Consider the following 23,705-nt stretch of genomic DNA (forward strand, 5'->3'; position numbering starts at 1 on the left):
TTAAATTTATTTCATACCATTCTTCGATACGGGATACGATAGGTACTGCATAAAACTCAAACGGATCGGACCGTATCGTACGTTAAAGTACCGGTACGAAATATCGAGTATCCGAAGAAAAAATACCGGTACTCGAGAAAATCGGATCGTATCGCACATCCTTAACTTATTCACGTTATTCTTATCGATAGTTTTTCTTAATAATAGTACGCCTGTAAAGAAACATCAGTTTTTTTGGAAAACGTAGCTAAATTTAATGAAAGATAATTTATTAACAAAGCAAAAACTTAACCATAACGATTATCTATAACTACAAAACGCGTTTAATTAGCTAAACTTAACAGTAGGGCCGTGCCCCTTTTTATCCAATAATCCGCTCCTTCCGTTCCACATCTCAAATCGACGGCCACCACGTAAGCCGGTCGGTTAGCCGCTCCCGTCCTAATAGGGAAATAATAAACCGGACATAAATATAATCCTAAAAAAAAAAAACACTTTCTAATGTATGCTCCATCTGGTCTACAACATCCTATGCCTTTAGTTTTCTTCTTAAACTGCTCCACTGGCTTAAAATGTATTAGCGGCATCACCGACACCAGTTGCATCGGTTGCGGTTCAATCAAAATGGCATTTTTCTTATCCCACCCTGCCCCTTCCAAGTAAGTCCCTCTGACATACACCCCAGACTCGGGAGGGCTCTGGATCGTGTTTTCTTCCACCGTCAGCACGGTAAAGTCCCAACTCAGGGTATCAATCGGGACTTCTTTTTGACGCGCGGCGGTCTACAAAAGTGCGCAAATTAAATTCTAATCTGGACAAATTAATCAGTTTTAACTCATACTTGTAAGACGGCGGTGAGAAATCCGGTGGGGAAAGTGTAGGCGGCCAACCAAAACAGCATCGGGGGATGCGTGGTTACCGCCCACGTAGCGAAATGATCCACCCTAGCCACCAAATCCCTCGTCCAAGAGCCCAATAGTTTCAACGAAGGATATGCTGAAATGAATTGTGTAAAAAAAAGTTCATGGTTTTAGGGTTATTAATTTTAGTCTTGGGTTCAAATCCCAGCTTTGGCATGGTCGTTTCTGTATGACCAATTTAGTTTCCAGCATCAAAATGAAGAGAAGAATCCAATCATGCATATCACCGATTCATTTCAAAATTACTTTTTGGATATCATAGAAATTGTTTTTTATCTTGTGTAGTTTACCCAATTATACGGAAAGAAATAATTTTTCCCGAAAATCGATAAGAAATAATAACATTTTTGACAACATATTTGAAAGAAAAGAAAGAAAGAAAGAAAGAAAATGTGCTATATTACGTAAGAATAATCTTGTGTACAAGCATCCTACAAGCTAAAAAAACAAAACACAAATACAATTTCAAAAATTGACAAAACAATGAACAAAATCAAACACAAGAAGACAAAACTTTTTGAACATACTTGAATTAAAGATAACTAAATAAAACAATCAATTACTAAATAAAGGTAAACTTGTTGACAAAACTAGAGAAGAAAAAAGGAAAAAAAGAAAACTTTCCAACATGTCCAAGGTTAAAACCTATCATTAAAAAAGTCATCCAGGTTATAATATGCCTTAGCCAATAAAAGCGACTTTAATTCTCTTTTAAATTTCTTAACATCCGATATATGTCTAACACACAGAGGAACATGATTGTACATTTTTTTACTTATGTAAATTAATGAGTTTTTGGTAAGGGAAGACGTAGGAATAGGTAGGGGAACATCATTTACACGACGAGTCAAATGGCCAGTGTCAGAGGGGAGTTTGGGAATTTTGTGGATAAGAGCAGCTGTTTCTAAGATAAAGAGTGAAAAAAGAGTTAGAATTTTTTCAGAAATGAAGAGGGGTTTGCAAGAATCTCTTAACTTAGCAGAACACAGGTATCTAACTGCTTTTTTTTGAATAACAAAGATAATGTTAAGTAGCCCCTTATTGGTTAAACCCCAAAAAGGCAAGCCATACCCAATATGAGATTCAATAAGTGAAAAGTACACTGCACGTGCAACCACCCCTCCCAGCTCTTGTTTTGCCATTCTTACTGCAAAACATCCAGAAGATAATTTTCCAGCTAAATGTAAAATATGATCTTCAAACCGAAGGCGACCATCAATGGTAATTCCTAGGAACTCGCAGCACTCTTTATTCTGCAAGAGGCAATTTTTGTCAAACATCAGACCCTGAACATGGCACTTAAACCCCATAATAGACGTCTTTCTTACATTAAACACGAGCCTGTTGGAAGCACACCACCCTGATAAAATCTGAAGGTCTTCAAGGATACAAGTCTTTATATAATCAGAATTTTTATGACTCCATAGTATGGTGGTATCATCAGCAAACTGAACCACCTTGCCCTGCAGTTTCAATGAACTCAAGTCATTCACATACAGTAAAAATAACAGTGGTCCTAACACTGAACCCTGGGGAACGCCGCATTTTAGGGATCTAGAAGCAGACAAACGCCCTGACACTGTGACCTTCTGAGTACGATTTGATAGATAGGACTCAAGCCATCGCAACGCTACGCCCCTAAAACCATATTTATCGAGCTTAGATAACAGTATTCCATGATCCACATAGTCAAATGCTTTGGATAGATCACAAAACACTGCCGCCGATGACTCTCCAGAATTCAAGGACACATAGACGCTCTCCAAAAAGCTAAAAACAGCATCATAAGTCCCTTTGCCGGCTTGAAATCCAAACTGATTTGCAGACAAAATGCCATTATGATGTAAAAAGGACAAAATTCTGCTTTTTGCAAGTTTTTCAACTATCTTAGAGAGGGTAGACAAAATAGAAATGGGACGGAAATTACAAGGCTCATCCAAATCACCACCCTTATGAAGAGGGATAACCACTGCCTCTTTTAAACATGAAGGAAAAATGCCAATATGTAAAGAATTGTTTATAGCAGAAACTAAAGCATTTAAGGCTGAATCAGGCAAAAAGAGTAACAACCTCGAAGATATCCCATCAGCTCCAGATGATTTATGGTTTTTTAGGCGTTTGATTTCATTTTTTACTTCGGTAAGATCGACAGGATGAAAGAAAAATGAATGCTCAACCAACACTTGTTGAAGATAGTGTAAGGGATCTATGTTACTACGAATGCCCTTGAACAAGATATTAGGTATATCACAATAATAGTCGTTTAAAATTTCAGGTCTCAACTCCGGTTCAGATACTTTTCTATGGCAATGACTAAAATCATTAATAATCGACCAACACTCTTTTTAGAGAAAGTCTCTAGTTACGTAGGTCTCTTTGAGATAATGGACGAGTTCTTTCAACACTCTTTTTGCCTATTTGATGACATATTTAAGCGATCCCTATAATAATTAGATTTTTGCTGCTTTAATTGTCTTTCTGTACAGATAAGTTCTGCATTCAATATATTTTTTTCCATATTTAAGGATTAAATCTGATTTTAAACTTCTAAAAAAGCTCAGAGACACACGTTTTTTCAGGGGACGAAGGGATGCACGCTACCCCTAAATACCTTAAAAAATCGTAGTAATTAGTAATAATTTTGTTACACCTTCAAACTTCGTGTATGATTATAAAATACACCATATATCTATATCATTTTTAGTAACAATAGTAATGATACCCTATCATGCTCAAATGATCTTTTAGTATGATCGACATCATCCTGCATTGGTTATTTTTATAAAGTTAAACAATTTTGAATCTCTTAATTATTGTGAAGAAATACACGACTTCAAGAATGCAGATTATGCAAGTCTTAACAGCGATAGTTTATTCTCATCTGATATTAACGCTAATGTGGACTGTTTGTATAATGCATTGGGCAACGCTCTCACCTATTTTGTACCTATCATAAAAATTAATAATAAATTCAAGTTTCCAATATGGTTCAGCGCAGAATTGAAATCAAATGTCTTGCAAAAAAGATTGGCACATGCAAAGTATAAACAGTCTAAGGCCGTTGAAGACTATGAAATGTTCAGTAATCTTAGAGCAATCTGTAAAAATCAGGCCGATCAGTGCTACTCAAACTATATAGAGCAAATCCAATATTCTATTTCCGGTGGCCCCAAATATTTCTGGAAATATATAAGAGATAAGACACAAAATAACAGTATTCCATCTACTGTGAAAAATTTAGATGCAGTGGGTGAAAATGGCCATGAAATAGCATCTTTATTTGCACAATATTTTTCTTCAGTCTACTCTCCTGATGAATTTGATGTTCAGGAATTTACAGAGCCTGATATTGCATGTTCTTTTGATATTAATGAAATGCATGTACAAATATCTGAAGTCTTTGCAAAGTTAACCAATGTCAATGTTAATAAGGGTCCTGGGCCTGACTGTATTCCAGCTGTCTTCATAAAACACTGTGCTTTTGCTTTGGCACGTCCACTATGGCTGATTTATAATTTGTCTTTCAAGAGAGGTAGATTTCCAACCTCATGGAAGTTAAATTATTTGACTCCTATACTTAAGAATACAGGTCAGAGGGATGATGTGAAAAACTATCGTCCTGTTTCTCTGGCTTGTCACTTTGCAAAGGATCTTGAAAGTTTTGTCACAGATTTTTTATCAGACAAATTTAAAAACATAATCTCAACTAAGCAGCATGGGTTTGTCAGGGGTAGGTCCATTACCACTAATTTATTGCTTTACCAAAGAGCTTTGTCGGGCGCCTTGGAGAGCGGTATGTCGGTTAATTCTATATATACTGACTTTTCCAAGGCCTTTGACAGGGTTGATCATTCTCTCCTGGTTGCGAAGTTGTCACTCTATGGCATTGGTGGTTGTCTTTTGGCCTGGTTGAAGTCATATCTGTCTGGAAGAACACAGATTGTAAAGATAAATCACTTTTATTCTAGTCCTTTTCCAGTGACTTCTGGGGTTCCTCAGGGTGCCCATCTTGCCCTTTTTTAATTTAATCTTTTTATTATTGATGTTGTTCATTGTTTTGATTATTGTAATGTGTTGCTTTTTGCCGATGATGTTAAGATTTTTAGAATTATAAACAGTAACTTGGCACATCATAAACTTTGTTCTTATCTTCACAAATTTGAATTATGGTGCAAGAACAATAGAATGGTCCTAAATGCTAAAAAATGCAAATATATTCAATTTACCAGGAGTTTTAGTCCACCGTTTCATCAGTACCATCTAATGAGTTCACTTATTGAGAAGGTATCAGAGATACGTGATCTTGGGGTGCTTTTTGATTGCAGACTAACTTTTTCAAAAAATATTGAAAACCTGTGTAATAAGGCTTGGGTCTTATTAAGAGGCACACTCATGATTTCAGCAGTATTGATTCCTTCAAACTTCTGTATTTTTCATTGGTTCGCAGTCAACTTGAGTCGAATTCATGTATATGGTCACCTTATTATGCTAAATATATAATGTGTCTAGAAAAAGTTTAACGTAAATTCATAAGATACATTGCTTACAAGCTTAATATTCCTTGTATTGATATTAATTACAGTGAAATGTATAGATTGCTGAACATTGAAAAGTTGCAGACTTGACGTAAAAACTGCGATATTGTCAAAACATACAAGATTCTTAACAATGTAATACAGTCTCCTGAGTTGTTGTGTCAGCTTAATTTAAATGTTCCTCCTACTACAGTGCTCAGACAGACTAGATTATTCTACCTTGAACAACATCGTACACTGTGTGGTGAAAACTGTGCAATAGGTAGAATGATGATTAACTCAAATAGTGTCAGTATAGATTTGTTTCATTGTTCCCCGAGTTCACTTCAACGAGTTTTAAAATCTGCTTAAGTGCAATATAATTGTATATCTCGACTTTGCTTAAAGTGTGTCTTCTTTTCTATTGCAGTTACTCTGTTTTAAACCATTGTTGTCCTTATATTTTATTTAATTTTATTGATGTTACCTGTTATATGTTATTTATGCTAGATAATTAATGATAGTACTAATACTTCAAGTGCTTTATTGCGATATAAAATCTTATTTTGTTGAATATTTTATATACTATATTTATTTTGTAAATTGGTTAATTACCGTAATATACTGAATGAATGAATGAATGTATACATATATTTTATTTATATACCAAGTTTGAAGGTATAACAAAATTTTTAACAATTACTGTGGTTTAATTTTTATTATTTTCCAAACATTTATCTTTTATGTCGCAAAAAAACTAAATCTACACCCCTTTTCTCTATATGTAATTATAGTTTTTCTCTTAACTTCATTTTAGAAGTTTAAAATAAGATTTAAACCTTAAATATGGAAAAAAATTATTGCGTGCAGAACTTACCTGGGCGACTGTAAAAATTTGATTTTCGTTTTTGATTCTGTTGTTAACTTCCGTGATGTCATTAATTCATTTTGGTAATAGTCTATAGGTTTCAACTACATATGTAAATGGAAGGGTTCACTTTCCCTATTGGATGATTAAGTTTGGGAAGATATTGAAAAGAAGGAGAAAACCTCAGCTCATGCGTACATAAAAAGTCAGTTATGCCTCAAGTACATTATTTTATATACTAATTATTAGACTTAGATTAATTGATTAACGTCTATTTTCTTTATCTTTTCAATAATTGAGTGTATGAGATACTGAGCGTGACGTAATACCCAACAAAATAAGCTTATAATTTCAAGCTTAACAATAGACTAGATCCATATTCATAATAACGTGTTTCTCATAAGGTCCTCGTTAAGAAATTAAACCGCAACACTTAAAATAATTAGGACTTAAGTGACTCACTGAATTATCGAACATAAATTCTAAATGGGTACTATAAAAAACCCTTTGCCATCTTGGAAGTACCTTTTTGCCATCCCGAGGGCACCCTGCCCTCATAAATACAAGTGAAGATCTCCTCCAGTTCTGACGACATCACCACAAGGCCTTTGATGCCCTTTTCCAAGTCTTGCAGGGACGAACCGATTAATTTTAATAACTCATTATACCTATAAGACAAAACATAAAGTTAAAACATTATGGGGAGTCATATTATCAGGGGTGAGCATTATACCGTTGAATTTCTTGCAAAAGAACCACATCTAACGGCGCCTTATTAACTCCAGTTAACTTATCAGTATTTTCATAGTCGATTAAACCAGGCACGCGAGTTGACACATCGGCCGCCAATTTTAGCACTTTCGTTTCTTTTGATTCACCCGCCCCCGCTGAACTCTGAAAAGAAAATGGGTCAGGTAGTCACAAAATAGTCTCATTCCCACCAATATTCCTTATACCTGGATTTGTAAGGACATGAGGGTCTCGAACATACTTCTCGACTCGTTGATTAAGGAGGTTATATCGGCGTTTGGGTGTTGCCCGAACGCTTCCGGCCTATCCACGTTAGGAAGTAGGGTGATGTAATCCTGGTAGGATTGTAAGGAACCGTCACGGGGAACATAGTAAGTACTTAGGGTGGACAATCTGGAAACAGATATTGCTTATAGATATAGGAATATGCTTAAAAGAGTTTTATCCAAAGAAAGGGCATTTGTTTTCTATTCATTTAATATTTGAACGATTCTTGTACCTCAAAGACTTTCTAAAGTAAAGGCAATTTTGTCAACCAAGACCCACCAAATTTTAAGTTTTGAAAAACATATTGCAATATCAAGATTTGATATTTTTGGTCATGCCTTGGGAACCGTTCAATATATTTTCATAATTTTTCACATTAAGGTAGGAGGCTTCTTAAGGGAAAATTTTAAATTATGTAAAAGCACGATTCTGAGATAATAATTTTGCTAGCTAAGACAGTTTTGGTGAGGGCATTTTTGCGACTAGTTAGAGAATATTTATTCTCCTTGGAAATATTTTCATGAAATAATTTGAATATTCTTAAAAGAGTTTTATGCAAAGAAACGGCATTTCTTTGCTATTAATTTAATATATGAGCGATTCTTGCACCTCAAAAACTCTCCGAGTTAGAGGCAATTTTGTCAGCCAAGATCCGAGACCCACCAAATTTTAAGTTTTGAAAAACATATTGCAATATAAACACATCACTTTGGTTTTACTCGGTCTATCCTATGATATGGTATCGCTTTTTAGGGATCTTCAAAGAATGCAATGTTCTCTTAGGGCATAGAAAAGAGTCATTAAGTGTGTTTTGGGCTTTCCTAATTTGAATATCTCTACAATACAATTGCTATATTTTGTAGTTTTGGTCACAATGGTTAGACGCAACCCAAGTTACTTTCATTATAATTCTGAAAATTAAGGTAGTACAAGCAAATATGGCCCAGCGTCTAAATTCTAAAATTGGAAATATTTTGGAACAATCTGGTAACTTTAAATAGTTGTCTATATATCTTCTATACCGACGATATTTTCCCCACCACAATTTCCTACGCGGTTGCGAAGGATCAGCAGTTTCTCATTAACAGCACGTGTTGTAGTGCGTTGCTAAAATTTTTTGAAGAAATTGAAGCTTGTGTATAGCTAGTAGCTTATAGCTAGACCTTTTGTTAATTTATTAGTTAAAAAATAATAAATAATAATAAAAATAATTGTTTTTCATTTTAGGTCCGCAATGGGTAAAATTTGTAAAAAATTGAGAAAACAGTGGTCGCAAGACCAACTTGAAGATGCTGTTCACGCGGGCAGAGATGGAGAATCCCAGAGAAATGCTTGCGCTAGATTTAAGATACCCAGGCGTATTTTACGCAGATAGTTGGATTATGGCTTATCAGTAAAGCGATTAGGGCGACCCAGTATTCTAAGTGAAGCGCAGAAGAGAGACTTTGTTCAGAGGATTAAACGCTATTCACAAATTGGTTTGCCACTTACTCCCAAATTAATTAGTCATCAAATGCATCGATTTTGTGAGAAAAATAATATCCGTAATAACTTTAATGAACAAAAACAGGTTGCGGGGAAGGACTGGTTATCTTCATTTCTTAAAAGAAATCCAGATTTAACAGTACGAAAGTCACAGCTCATGAATCCTGCTCGTGCTCAGAAATTAAGCAAAAAATTGTATTTGACTATTTTAAAAAACTTGATAAACTTATTAAACATAAAAGATAAGCCTCAGAACGTATACAATATGGATGAAAAGGGTATACAAACTACGACTAACTATTCATCACCATCAACGTGTCTTGTCTGAAAAGGGTATACAACGTGTTCATATGGTTGCTCCTGATTACGCAGAGAATGTTACTGTTGTTGCCTGCTGTAATGCTATGGGGAACTCTATTCCACCGATGATTTTGTTTAAAGGGAAACGTTTAAAACCTGAATTTACAGAGAATTTACCATTAGGATGCTATAACTTTTGGAGTTCCTATTAATTGTGATAATATATCCAGTAAGTATGAAGAGTATTTTTATGACTATAATAATTGTAACTATTTTCCATTAAATGATTTTTTTGCAGGGATTGATTGACAAACTTATTTTGCAAACTTAAATGTAAATGATTATGTGTCATTATTTTACGACATTTTATTTCAGGGTATTCAGCATTTTGTACCTTTTAAAAAATTTAAAACCTCATTCTTTCCAAAGTGGTTTAGCGCTGAACTACGTAGGATGGTCATAGAAAAAAAGAAAACCCATAAATTGTACATGGAGTCAGGTAAAATTTATGATTATGAAACATTTGTAACACTTAGAAGAAAGTGCAAAGAACAAAAAATTGCTATGATGCTTTTATAAATAATATAGAGCACAATATTAATGATAATCCTCAATCTTTTTGGTCATTCATTAATGAAAAAAGAAAGAATTTTATGTTGCCTCAAACAGTTGAATTTAATGACATTAATAGTCATAATAATCAGGAACTTGTTAATCTATTTTCTGACTTTTTTTCTAGTGTATATAAAATGCCGGTAAAAGATCATTCCAATAATTATGTTTTTCAAAATTGTATAAATGTAAATTATTATCATTTTAGTTTAATTGATATAATAGATGGAATAAATTCAATGCCATTTAAACTAAGTATTGGGCCAGATGGAATACCATGTTACTTTTTAAAGAAATGTGTTTACACTTTGGCTATTCCTCTAGCAATGATTTTTAACAAATCAATGGAATCAGGAATTTTTCCAGATTTCTGGAAGGTGAGCAATATAAAACTCATATTTAAATCTGGGAATAGAAAGGCTGTTAATAATTATAGGGGAGTCTGCATTCAGAGTGAAATACCTAAACTGTTTGACTCCCTTGTTGCTAAAAAACTGTACAGTGATTGTCGTGGTATACTTAATAGTGAGCAACATGGTTTCATAAAAATAGATCTACCAATACAAATCTTTTAATGTTCATAAATTTTATTTTAAGCAATATGGAGCAAGGGTGTCAAGTCGACTCTGTTTATACTGACTTTTCCAAGGCCTTTGATAGAGTGGACCATAATTTCTTGGTTGCAAGGTTAAGGGCCTTGGGAATTAGCGGTAGGGTAGCTGATTGGTTAAATAGTTTTCTAACTGATAGAATGCAGAGAGTCAAATATGGTAGTTCGGTGTCTAGATCTATAATTGTTTCATCAGGGGTACCTCAAGGGTCACACTGCGGTCCCCTTCTGTTCAATTTGTTCCTATTAGATTTACCTCAAAATATAAAAAATAGCTCGGTACTAATGTTTGCAGATGATGTAAAAATATTTCGGCCTATTAGAACAATGACTGATGTTAAGCTTCTTCAGGAAGACATTGATAATTTTTATGGCTGGTGTCAAGCAAATCATATGGACCTTAACGTAAAAAAATGCTATCAAATATCATTTTCAAGAGTAAAAAGTCCTATTTCTTACAATTATTCCATCAACCATACTAACTTAAAGGTTACCGATGAAATGAAGGATCTTGGTGTTGTATTGGACAGCAAATTATCATTTGATATTCATATATCGGGTATTATCTCTCGGGCTCATAGAATGTTAGGTTTCATGATACGGTCTAGTAAGGACTTTTCAATTTTTACGATAAAGAAACTATATTGCTCGCTAGTTAGAAGTGTTCTGGAGTATTGCTCACCTAGCTGGAACCCTTGTTATGTAACACATGTAACTGCAATTGAGCGAGTGCAGAATAAGTTTCTTCGTTATATTGGTTACAGGTGTGGTTATATCAGAGATGATTATTCTTATAGTGAATTAAGATCGCTACTTAATATTGATACTTTGGAAGGGAGGAGACTAAATCTTGAAATTCGTTTACTTCACAAGATTATTAATGGTGTGATTGATTGTCCAGATCTTTTAAATCTAGTATGTCTGAATGTACCTATAAGAAGGAATCGGCATACTAACGCTTTTTATATTCCTTACCATTCTACAAATTATGGCAAAAAAAACCCTATCACAAAAATGTTAAATAATGCAAACTCTATGCAACAATCTGTAGATGTTTTTGGAACTTCAGAGGCAAGATTTAGAGGATCTTTAAGGTATATATTGTGATGTATTTTTTTTTTGTATAGCAATGTATATCTATACTGTATTTAGTAATTAGTTCTATTTATTGTAAAATGGCAAGTCCGTAAATAAATAAATAAATAAATAGGATCTCTGGTAAAAATGGCACCACCCAAGGGGAGTATGACAACTGAGCTTTTCAATGATTTCTTGAGACATTTTGCCAAGTATATGTCAGCAGGATCTAATCTTCCGGTTTTTGATGGAGCTTCCAGTCATTTGGATTATATTATTGCGGACACAGTTGACTCTCTGCAAATGAATACCTTTTTCTGGTCTTTTGAACCAAATTGGGACCAGGAGCTACTGAGATATTGGGATACTCACCCTCAAAGAACATTAAACAAAGCAAGGTTTAATATAATTTTTTCACGTGTTTGCCCAAAATGTATGACTCCAGCAAATATTATGAATGGATTTCGGGGTACAGGTATGTTTTCTCTAAACCCAGAAGCAATACCCGATTCAGCTTTTGCTCCATCGTTACTAACAGAAAGAGAAATGCCACTGGTACAAAATCAACTACAACAAGAAGAGACAGGAGACATTAATCCATCTTCATCGTTAGACTCTTCGGAGTCATCTGATGATGAAAATATACCATTGGCTACTCTTAGATCTAGAATCAAAGCAATTGCTTCAGAATCTTCACCTGTGGTCCTAAATCAGTCTTTTAAAGAGCTTTTACCCATGCCTGTCGACAAAAACAAGGTCAAAACAGTCCGACGTAAAGCCATTAATTATAAAGCCCAACATGTGACAAAAGACCTCTTTCGGAAAGATAATAAGATGGTGAGGCTTCTACTTCAAACTTGGTGGCCGTTCCTTCAACGTCTTGACAGCCGTCAAGACCTTTTCCAGTAAAGGCTCCGGATTCATGGTTTTGTGTAGCTTGTAAGACAAATGAGCAATTGGATATGAGAATGTGTGTAAGATGTCAGACTTGGTAACACGAGCAGTGTGTTGGTCTTGAACCCGATGATGATGATGATGATGATGATTTTCAGTATTGTTGAATTTCATCTCTCAATATACAAGATATTATAAGTCACATTTTTGTAACACTAATATGTTTCTAAATACACCCATTTTTATTTTTGTTTGTAAAAATTGATGTTTTAATCAAGTTTTTGGTATGGGCAATATAATCCGAATGATCGGATGATATGGCCCATTCGCAAGAATATCTAGTGTTGCTTTTATCTATAGGAAGAAATATTATTACTTTGTGAGGCTATCTACTCAAATTAAGCTACATACGACTTAAAAATATTTATGGGAAAATAGTTGACCTAAATGTCAAATTCAAATTTGTAATGACATTTTAACCTTAGCTGGGCCATATTTCCATATTTGCCTCTACTACCTTACAATCACAGCTTGAATATGACCACATATTATGTAAACGAGTTGGCAATTCCGGCCCATGACTCGACATGTGAGCCAGAGGCTCTTAATATACGGACATTAAGGCATACTGGTCACTGATCACCTGACGATATTAAATCTATAATGAATATACAGCAATTTAAAAAGGCTCTTACATCCTATGCTAAAGGAAAATGTTTTTACTCTTTTAATTTTGAATGTTAAATGTATGTATGCATGTGAAGTGTGAATATTGTGCAGATTTGTTGTAAGTCATTTGTACCTTTTACTGTGGTATTTTATCCAATATAAAGATTTTTATTCTGTAGCAGACACTTTTGGTCATAACTTAGAAACCATTCAATATATTTTCATAATTTTTTCACATTAATATAGGAGCGTTCATGGGGACGGATTTAAGGGTAAAAACATGATTCTAGATTAAATATTTTGCTTGGTTAAAGAAGTATCAAGTGTCCAAAAAAATATTTTAGGAACAATGGAGAAAGACATGGTTCTGACATGGACTGGGTAAAACAAAACAAACAAATCAAAACCATGGTCTTAATACAACATTATCACCCAAAGAAAGTTAAAAAGGAAAAAATAACCAAAAACGAATCCAGTCTAAGAATTTCTTGACAGATTACCAAAAAGCCTTTTCATTATTACCGAAAGGAAACATCTACGTTATACCTTGAGATGATACCAACTTTTCAAATGAAACGGGATCCCCATAAACGGTACAAAAAATATTGTAAAGAGAATTCATTGCCCCAAACTAATTTTAAGTAATCCAAAAATATAATAATTAAAAACGAGATTTGTCAAAACAAAAGCACATAGAACGGTACAGTTAAAATTAAACGAGTAAATCTCATCATAAAATAACAAATAATATACTTAGGTTTAAAACAATAACATCTAAACAGTACCGTTACAACACAATTCTAATTCTAATCGCGAAACCTGTCGTCATAATAAAAAAAGGAATTTCTGGTGAAATAAGACCTTTATTTTCTACCCTATTTGCTTGCAAATACCTATTTATAGAAATTATTGGTTTAATGAAAGAGAATAGGAGTTAACTGCTTCTATTTTTGCACATTTTATTGAAGACAAGTGTACTAAAAAGACTTCAATAATTCTTTACTCAGGCGGTTGTTTCTACCAAAATAAGAATGCTGTCATTTCGAATGCATTGCTAAACTACTCCATTAAAATTAAAATATCAATTAAACGAAAATATTTAAAAAAAGGACATACATAAATGTAAATGGAGTGTGATGCTGTATACGCCCTTATTGTATGGAAATTAAAAGGACGGGTAATAGAGTAAAGTAAAGTAACCAAGGGACTATACTAAAGTTACCCAAGAGGCAAGCCATAAACCATTACGTGGTTGCCATTGGAGGCTGACCAAAATTCTACATCCATAATTTAATTCTAACTGATCAAAACACGAATGATACAACTGTACCTATGTTAAAAAATATTTAAAATAAAATTAGGAGACCTAAAAAATAGATTTTGTTGATAAGTTACCGCTTCTTCAGCCGTATCTGTTAACTATCCGGATTTAAAATACAAAGCTCTTCTTCTATGACACCGCAAAATATTAAAATATTAACTGTTAATATATTTTTTTAGTGTGCAAATGATAAGCTGTTGGTAAGTCAACTATTACATAATTCAAACGAAAAAAAGGTTCTTCTGGAAAATCTTCATTTTTCCACTTACGGGACACTCGAATTAGACCATCGATATATTCATTTTTAGTTAAGGATTCCGCCTTCTCTATGTTTACCTAAAATAAGCGATCGTCAACGCGTCCTCGCAAAAATACTGATTAATATAGGTGGTCAGCAGTCGTCTGTCCCAATCGTCAGTCACGTGACCTCCGTAGCTGACCCCCGCTATCAAATACTTGAGGGCGTCCCACGGAGTAGTTTCCGTATACTCGTCCAGGTAAATTTGCAGTAAATTTTCTGAAACCTTTTTACGGATTTAGGTAAGCGCCGCGTCAAAGGTGACGGTGTTACCTCAAAATCCGAGTCGTTAAAGCTGTAGATCACGTTCCAGCCGAGCTGCTGAAACTTCTTCCGCTCCAGTAAAATCGAATGAAAGAAGCAGAGGCCGAAGAGCAGTTTCTTGTACTTTTCAGGATGCTGGCACGTGTTGAATTGCTCCTCGGTCAGCAGCTGGTATAATCGTTTTAAATTTGCCTTTAAACCCTAAAAATTACTAAGGATTATGGAAATCAAGTTCTGGAATAAACGCTCTAGTTCATCTCGCGCAGCAGAAGCGCAATTATGAAGTTTGACAATCCTGATTTATTCACCTTGTTAAAGAACTCGATTACTGTACACTAGTAGCAAATGAGGAGCGTCCATTCAAAAAGGGAAACTTCAAAGCTTTTAGCTATTCCCTACTATGTCAGAAAAATTTAAGTTTGTTTCTTACAGGCACTCCTGTACTGAAACATTTTATTAATACTGTTTATTTTTACACTTTGGAACATCTTAAGAAATTTTTGCAATCTTAGTTTCATAGGCAAAAAAATTTTTTTCGTTATATTATAGTATTTAAGCACCATTTTTTGGTTTACACTTGGATCAATGTTTAAGCCTTAAGGATCACACAATTGTTTAACAACAAAGCTAAGCAACCTCTGTTGGGTTCTTCAAAATACAATTAAGACCTATTATTTTTGATATATTCAGTCAGTAATTTACTATATATAAGTAATTTACTAATATTATATGTGGCTTTAGAGTAATGTACGGTGATAGAGTCACCCAAAATGTATTTCAAGCCATATGATACCATAAGTGATATCATATTGGATTTTTTACAGGGACGTATGTATTTTAATATGAGGACTATTTTTTAATTTTATTTCACTGAAGCTATTTTAAGTAACATTAAAATATTTTAAATTATTTTGTTCCAGTATTTTAAAGACATTTTTATTTTATTCCAGGCATTTGAAATTGATGTTTCTTATAGTCCAGATACTTAGAGATATTTTTGATTTTATTTCAGAAATCTTAAATCATTTTCCTTTCAGTCCAGGCATACAGCGTATTTTTTTATTTGCGACTTTTTTTGAATTTCTGATTTTATTCGAAGCAATTGAAATAATTGTTATTTTATGCCCGGTTTTTAGAGTTTTCTTTTTTTTAGGTATTTATTATTATAGCTTTCCAGGCCATTAATTAATTAATTTCTAATCATTTCATGTAATTTTTTACATCTCTTAAGCAACAATTTTGTCGTCTCTTCCTGGCATCCTACATCCTGGAATACATATATGCATACACGTATTCCAGGAGATTAAGAAAACTAATCGGGATCCCCAGGTTTTTGGAGTAATATTATTCCAGGGATTGGAAATGATTTTTAAAAATTAATCAGTGATTTTAAATCCCATATTTGACCTTATTTTTTATTTAACTATTTTTTTTTTGACTTGAAGTTTTTGCCAAACACCCGAATTTTATAACAAATTACATTAAATGGCTGGAATAAATTATGTGAATAAAATTTCAGTTTTCGAGGAATTCCAGAATGTCGAAACGACGGAAAACAATGAGATAAATTACCTAGGAAACATAAAAATTAAGAATAAAAAATGACGTCAAACAGTTGAATTAAAATGATAATCTACTTTATTGATTTCAATGCCTAAAAGTCAAAAAAGTAAATAATCACTTTTAGGCAAAAAAACTATATTTCATATGTAAAATGAAACCGGAGGGCGTCTATTTTATCATTTCCATCATTAAGTGTAAAGGGCATCTCTAATTAGGTATTATACGAATATAAAAAGCCAACTGCTTCTTGGTGATGCCTGTATACGCTCTGTTAATAATACCTCTCCTTTAAAGTATGAATATAATACAGAACGTAAATTATTAAAAGTACAGGGTGTCCCATTTTGGGTACTTTTGCGGGGTATCTCGGTTATTTTTAACGCTAGCGTGATGCGGCTTTCGCGACATTGTGCTATTTTTTCGTGAAAATAACGATGCCATTAACAAAAATTCCAAAGCCCTCTTAGTTTTTAAGATATAAGCCATTTTTGAAAATTCGACATTTTGGGATCCCCCTTGTATTTCGGTTATTCTTTATAATATGTTGGTATGTTTTATACAAAGTAACGAAAATTCTGAAGAAGCTTCGGCGTTATATTTTCAAAGGTAAGTAAGCGATAATGGGTACTAAAATTTAAATTACGATTATAAGTTTGTGTTTGTTAGATATTCAGAGAGGCGACAACCCTTTATTGAGATATTTGCTCGCTTAAAAGCAAATTGAGTTGAACACGGAACCTTTGTTCGCCCGCGTCCGAAAACCTATAACAAGGAGAATAGGGAAAGAAAAGAAATAGATGTTTTGGGATATATTGAAGCAACACCTTTGTCCTCATGCAGAAAAATTGAGAAAGATATTGGTGTGTCAAAAACTAATGCTCAAACGATCCTAAAAAAATACAAATATCATCCCTATAAATTTAGTATTGTGCAACTGCAACAGTTGCATCCTGGCGATGCTGAGCGCTGAGCACTGTTTTGCCGGTGGTATCTACAACAAATCGAAGCTAATGATTTCTTCGGCAGACTTGTTATTTGGTCAGATGAATGTTTTTTTTCAAGTGCGGGCATTTTTAATCGTCACAATACCAGGAATTGGAAAACAGAAAATCTGCATTTATTGTTCGAAAGGGCACAACAGGGACGTTTTGGAGTTGGGGTGTCTTGTTTTATTTTGGGCAGAAAAATAGTTTATCGGATTTTTGAAGGAGGTTTTACAGCCTGTAGATACCTAGAAATCCTTGAGGAGGTTATTCCTGAACTGCTAGCAAATATTCCGCTAGCACAATATAATGCAGTTTACTTACAACAAGATGGTGCTCCTAGTCATAATTTAATGCTAGTAAGGGAATTTCTTGAGAATAATTTTCCGCAAAGATGGATAGGTACCAACGGACCTGTAAGATGGCCCCCACGATCTCCAGATCTTTCAATTTTGGATTTTTTTTATGGGGTTATCTACAAAATGAAGTGTATAAAACACGTTATGATGGAATTGCCGAACTTCGAGAGGCAATTAATTTAGCCTTTCAAAATCTGCGAAGGAGACCAATGGTTCTATTTAATGCCATTGAAACAAACACAAAAATGTGCCAATTTTGCATTCGAGAGAATGGTCATCATTTTGAACATTACCTTTAATTTTTTTTTCTTTTTGTTAAATACAGTTGAGTTTTTTGTTTTGTATGTTTTATTGCTTTATGCTACAAAACAAGCTTATGTTGTAAAAATTGGAGCTATACTGTTGTAGTGTATTTTTTTAATAATATGCTTTTGTCTCAATAGGTGTATTTTGATTGCATCCAATTTATTTGCAATGAATCCAATTCTTTTTTAGTGATTTGTGCAAGTTTTATCTTTGTTATTGTTATTCATGGCCTACTAATAAATGTATCTCCTTAATTTTAGAAAATTGTCAGTAAATATTAAAACAGTAAACAAAAATCTACGCCACTGCATTCTACGGAAAAAAATCTATAAAACTGTTTTCTTACATATTCGATAAGTTAGAGAATAACCGAAATACAAAACGACATCGTTATTTTCACGAAAAAGTAGCACAATGTCGTGAAAACCGCATCACGCTAACGTTAAAAATAACGGAGATACCCCGCAAAAGTACCCAAAATGGGACACCCTGTACAGTTGTAACTTCTATTCGTATATATAAATATATTTTAGTAAGTATTTAGAAAATTCTCTATAATCTCTTTTTATACACAATTTACAAACGTGACTGAAAATTGGTATAAAGCGATTGTTAATAAAATCCGAACATGTCGCTTTTTGAATGAAAGATTCTAAAATAATGCGTAATCAAAATAAACAGGTTTGTTTGATGGTTTTTTTCAGTTTAACTGTACCTTAGGAGGTTCGGTGGTCATTTTAATGCCCGCTTGCAAAATCGAAATCGGAAAATCCGGATGGGGACTAGAGCTGAGCCACAGGCGAAATTTCGGATTCACTTTGCCTGTTTGTAAAATTTCGACAATCTTGTCCAGCTTGGGCATCCAGCTGAGTGAAAGGTGACAGTTCGCCAGGAACACCCATTGACCGTCTCTCGCACCCGTCTGTAATAATCTATACAAAAATTGCAGGTATAGCACATAACAAGTTGAGTAAAATAAAAATTATTCCATACTTTGTGGCGATCGGAGCTTGACCTTGTCCCAAACTCAACGACTGAAACTTGGAGCTCATTTTCGAACTTTCCGCCAGCTGGAGGAGACCGGACGTCGGATCTACCCCCGGAGACAGTACGAAGATTAAGGGGGTTTGCGGTACTGATTCGTCCAAAACCGCTTTAACATCTAAAAAACCACTTTTATCACAGTTATTGCGGTAATGGACGCTTTAATTTACCAAGCACTGGCGGCTCGACAAACTGGGGCCCCAGTTGGTTTACTATAAAGTTCGTAATGCAAAAAGACACCCTGTCGGCACGCAGGGAACGGACGAATAGCATCTTTTGGAATTCATTACAGATTCCATCCCATTCACCTAGAACAAAATTTAATGTAAAATAATAATAATAATAATAATAATAAATGTCTTTTTTAATTATAGAGTTAAATAATTAGATCTAACAGACAGCGAGATCTAGAACAGCTATTTTATCTATAGGTTTTATGCTAAACATTGGTTCTCTCTCATAGTGCTTATTCTAATTTTGTGTATGGCCCAGCCCTGGATGTAAAATCAAAAAAAAGATTACAACGCTTGCAGAATTCATGTATACATTTTATTTACAATTTAAGGGCCCGTGATCACGTCAGATACAAGTTACCTGCACTGAAGTGGTTAAATATGCAGGATCTAGAGACGGTACACTTCGCATGCTTTCTTCATAGAATCATCTCTAGTGGAGCGCCTGAGTATCTTAGAGATCGTTTAACTTTTAGATTCTCCACTCATGATCATATCACATGTCAAAATACCCTTTTAAACATACCAAAGCATCGCACAGCTATGTTTCGACGTAGCTTTTCGTTTCTTGCTTCAAAAGTATATAACAATTTGTTGCATAATAAGCTTCAAAATTGTAGTTTGTCAAGTTTTAAGAAAAACATAAAAGGGTTTTTGCTGAGTAAATATAGTTCTATACCAGGATTGTGAACTTTTAAATATATTTGGAATGAATTTTGTAAATTTCTCATTATCATAATTATTGTTACTAATTAGGACTGTTTATACCATGTAATTTATAATATAATGTATTGCTGATTTCTGTATGCTCATTTAAGCAAACAGCTTTGGCTGCCCTGCGCCGAGTTTTATAAAAACTTGTTTATTATTATTATTATTATCTAACCGTCCTGCTTAAAAGTTAACTAAGACTTACATTTCAATCTTTATAAATACTATTTAAATCTACTATTACAAAATCATAAAGCATTCATGAGTATCTAATTAGTAGTTACATATAGAGTTTCAATAAAAGCTTATCGAAAAATATCTACATCATGTGTTGAACATCAGAACATGGTAATCAAAACTGATCTGATCCAAAGAGCAAAGAGCATTTAAAACGTTGCGAAAGCACAGTTTTTTTGATATTGCGCTTAAAGTTGGATCCTTAACCTCACTAAGGATTTAAGTTTATCAGGAAGGACATTAAATAATTTAACAGCATTGTAACTAAACGAAGTTTTAAACTTTTTAGTTTTATGCCTTGGAATCACAAAGTTATTGCAATTACGTGTATGTCGACCATATGATGTAGAGTGATTGATAAACAGGTTTATAAGTAAGAGTTGACAAATGCACCAAATACATCTTTTCTAGATTTAACCACTTGGATGCTTTAAATAGGGGAGACACATGATCAAATTTTTTTCCATTGTAAGAAAATTTAAGAGAGAAATTTTGTACAGAACATCACAGTAAGAAAAATTAGCCATTACTAATGAGTAACAAAATCTTAATTTAATATTGGTTGAAAGAATATTTTTATGCATATACAACAGTTTTAATTTACTATTAGCTCCTGGGAGTAACTTAATGGCTTTCAAACTTTATATTCCTATCCATCCAAACACCCAAATTTTTAAATTCGGGAGAAATTAATTTCATATTTACAATTTTAATTTCAAAATTACTTGGCTAACCAAATCCAAAAATGAAAAGTTTTGATTTGGAAGCATTAAGAAAGAAATTATGACCCTTGAGGAACTCCTATATCAAGACCCACATAATCAGATAATTTAAGTTCAATACAGCTCTTTGGTTTCTACTTGCTAGGTAATTGTTAATAAATTGGACATCATTTACACTCATACCAAAGTGTCCAATAGTTTATGCTACAAGATTTCTTTATCTAAGGTGTCAAAGTCCTTGCTATAATCTAAAAGTACTAATGCTGTCATACCACCTTCATTCATGGCTCTAAAAACATTGTCACACACATGCAGAAAAGCAGTAGTGGTACTACTGCTGTGGTATGATTTTATTTGATCATATGATTTTATTTAATTTGTCATGACTCTCTCAAAAATTTTAGATAAAGATGGATGACTTACTAGGATTATTAATTTTAGGAATAACCATACTATCTGCCATTTTCCAGGAGTTAGAAATTTTATTGGATCTTAATGAGGTATTAATAATTAATATTGTGTAATAAGTCAAATATGGAGTTATTAAACATAGCATTTTAGAGCCAATTTCATCACGACGTTTTCATTTTGCAAATTATTTTATCAATTTCATCTTTATTAACACAGCTGAATTTAAAGGAATCCAAGACCTGGCTTTATGATAAAATAGTTTTAAAAGGCCCAGGTGACTTCAGAGGTCGTTATTTTAAAATATGAGGGACAATTAAATAGAAGAGCCACCTAATAAGTTCATTATGTGAACGCCCCCTACAAATGACAGCTTTGTCAGTTTATGTCTTGCACCCTTGTTGGGGTTTAATTAACATGAGTTTTATGTTTTTTCTTCCCAACCCAACCAAATAATCAAATGACCTACCTATTAAAGATAATGTTTCAGGTTCGGTATGGGTGTACCAATTATACCAGTCCCTGGAGTACTGTTCGAACGAATCGATTACGCCATGAAAGCCCTGTAGCTTATCCAATTCAGTTACGTTATCCCAAGCGGTTTCGTTCAACCACGCTAGAGAAATTTAGTTAAAGCCACTTTTTGTTACAATGAAAATAGATCACTTATTTACCCGCACATGGATTTTCCATTTGGTTTTCCCTGTCCAACACGACGCCCCCTTTTAACAGAAAATTATACTCGGCAGGCACGATCTTCCCTTGAGCGGTCAATATTTTGATGCACATATGAAACGAAAATAGCAGCTTGTGCTTCTCAAATAACGCCCGACAAGTGTTTCTAAATTTAAAAAAAAAATCTTACATTCCCACTAAATTATCTCGCATAACAAAGTACCTGTATACAGCAAAGGTGTGATATTCATTTAGCGCATTGATCCTGTCGCTTAGTACTGGCGTTTTTGGGCTTTTCATTATCGATTTGACAAACAGAAAAATGTAAGACTCTAGGGCAAACTGGTACATCGGATCGATATTGCCCATGTCATTGAGCACGAAAAATAGGATTGATGCCCGTTTGGCGCACGGTCTGTAGCCCTAAAGTTGGTTAATTAATTAATTAAGTACATGATGCCTCAGTAAAGATCATGATTACCTCTCTCGCTGCGTCTATTTGAACTTCCGTCTTCTCGGAAATTTCCAAACTCTTGGTAACCTGCTCAGATGTGGCTTTGGACGTTTGTAAGGTGTTAAACAGTTCTGCGTCCTCCAGGAGGGAACCTCTTGTCTCATTTAAGAGTCTTAGCAGTTCGTTTTCTAGGTCTTGAAGGGTTCTTTTGCCTATATAATAAAGCTGATAATAAGTAGATTGTAGAGGTGGATAATATGCCTCAAGAGCCTAAAAATTGAATATTAGAGGTGATATAATCATTGTTCCATAATTGAAACAAGAAGACAAAATAAATGTTATTTAAAGCAGGTTGGTTGAATAATTGTTGCCGCTTCTTCAATATCTTACTGAATGTACATGAAAACTTATAAATGTATTTCCTCAAAAGGTTCCATTGCATATACAATCGTTTTGAAGTTAATGAGTAGTAATTTGATACAATCAAAAGCTTTACAAAATCTAAATCCTATATTAAAAACTCATGTCGCAATTTATTTCAGTTTCATATGAAAGGTGAACAGTTTTTTTATAAAAAAGGTTCTTACCAAGTTTTCATGTAAATACCACAGTCTTGGAGTTATTGTGCATTTTTTTATGATTGAAAAAATCTTGATACTGTCAAAGGCTTCACAAAAATCTAAACATATTGAAAGCTCGTATAACGATATTATTGATTTTAGTTTCATATGAAACCTGATGAGCTTCTTTACCAAGTCCTTTTTCAATGGAATGAAAAAACTTTGATATTGTTAAAGGCTTTACGAAAATTTAAATATTTCGAAAACCCAGGTAACGATTTTATTAATTTTAATTTTATATGGAAGCTGGAGAGTTTCTTTACCAAAAAGGTTCTTATAAATTTCCCTGTAAATATAACAATTATGGAGTTATCAAGTAGTTTTTCAATGGATTGAAAAAATTTTCAATGAATTTCTGTAAGAAAAAGATTTTTACAAGTTTTTATGTAAATACAACAGTCTTGGAGTTATTGACTGATTTTTCTATTGACTGAAAAATCTTGATACTATCAAAATCTTTACAAAAATCTAAATTCAGAGTGTAAATAAATAGATGCGAAAAAATTCAGGGGTTGATTCTTGGGTTGGGTTGGGTAGGTTT

At 33.7% G+C, this 23,705-nt stretch overlaps 1 protein-coding gene across 2 annotated transcripts in view; it reads right to left on the reverse strand.

Moving 5' to 3' along the window:
• Positions 1-229: 229 nt before the first annotated feature.
• The window catches only part of LOC126736004 (dynein axonemal heavy chain 2), an 86,686-nt gene continuing 63,210 nt past the window's right edge, over positions 230-23,705 (reverse strand). Inside the window, exons 56-70 of one of the 2 annotated variants that reach the window (XM_050440183.1) lie at positions 22,572-22,756; positions 22,314-22,513; positions 22,090-22,256; positions 21,885-22,031; positions 19,275-19,412; positions 19,054-19,222; positions 18,776-18,992; positions 14,859-15,050; positions 14,624-14,811; positions 7,259-7,445; positions 7,036-7,196; positions 6,828-6,970; positions 842-996; positions 536-782; positions 230-478 (exon numbers count right to left, since the gene is read on the reverse strand). In XM_050440183.1, the coding sequence (XP_050296140.1) occupies positions 324-478; positions 536-782; positions 842-996; positions 6,828-6,970; positions 7,036-7,196; positions 7,259-7,445; positions 14,624-14,811; positions 14,859-15,050; positions 18,776-18,992; positions 19,054-19,222; positions 19,275-19,412; positions 21,885-22,031; positions 22,090-22,256; positions 22,314-22,513; positions 22,572-22,756 (2,651 nt within the window). In that variant the 3' untranslated portion in view covers positions 230-323. Of the gene's footprint in view, positions 479-535; positions 783-841; positions 997-6,827; positions 6,971-7,035; positions 7,197-7,258; positions 7,446-14,623; positions 14,812-14,858; positions 15,051-18,775; positions 18,993-19,053; positions 19,223-19,274; positions 19,413-21,884; positions 22,032-22,089; positions 22,257-22,313; positions 22,514-22,571; positions 22,757-23,705 lie in introns of those variants that run through there. The other variant, XM_050440184.1, reaches the window with a different exon arrangement.

Source organism: Anthonomus grandis, chromosome 5, assembly GCF_022605725.1.
Source record: "Anthonomus grandis grandis chromosome 5, icAntGran1.3, whole genome shotgun sequence".
Taxonomy (NCBI): domain Eukaryota; kingdom Metazoa; phylum Arthropoda; class Insecta; order Coleoptera; family Curculionidae; genus Anthonomus; species Anthonomus grandis.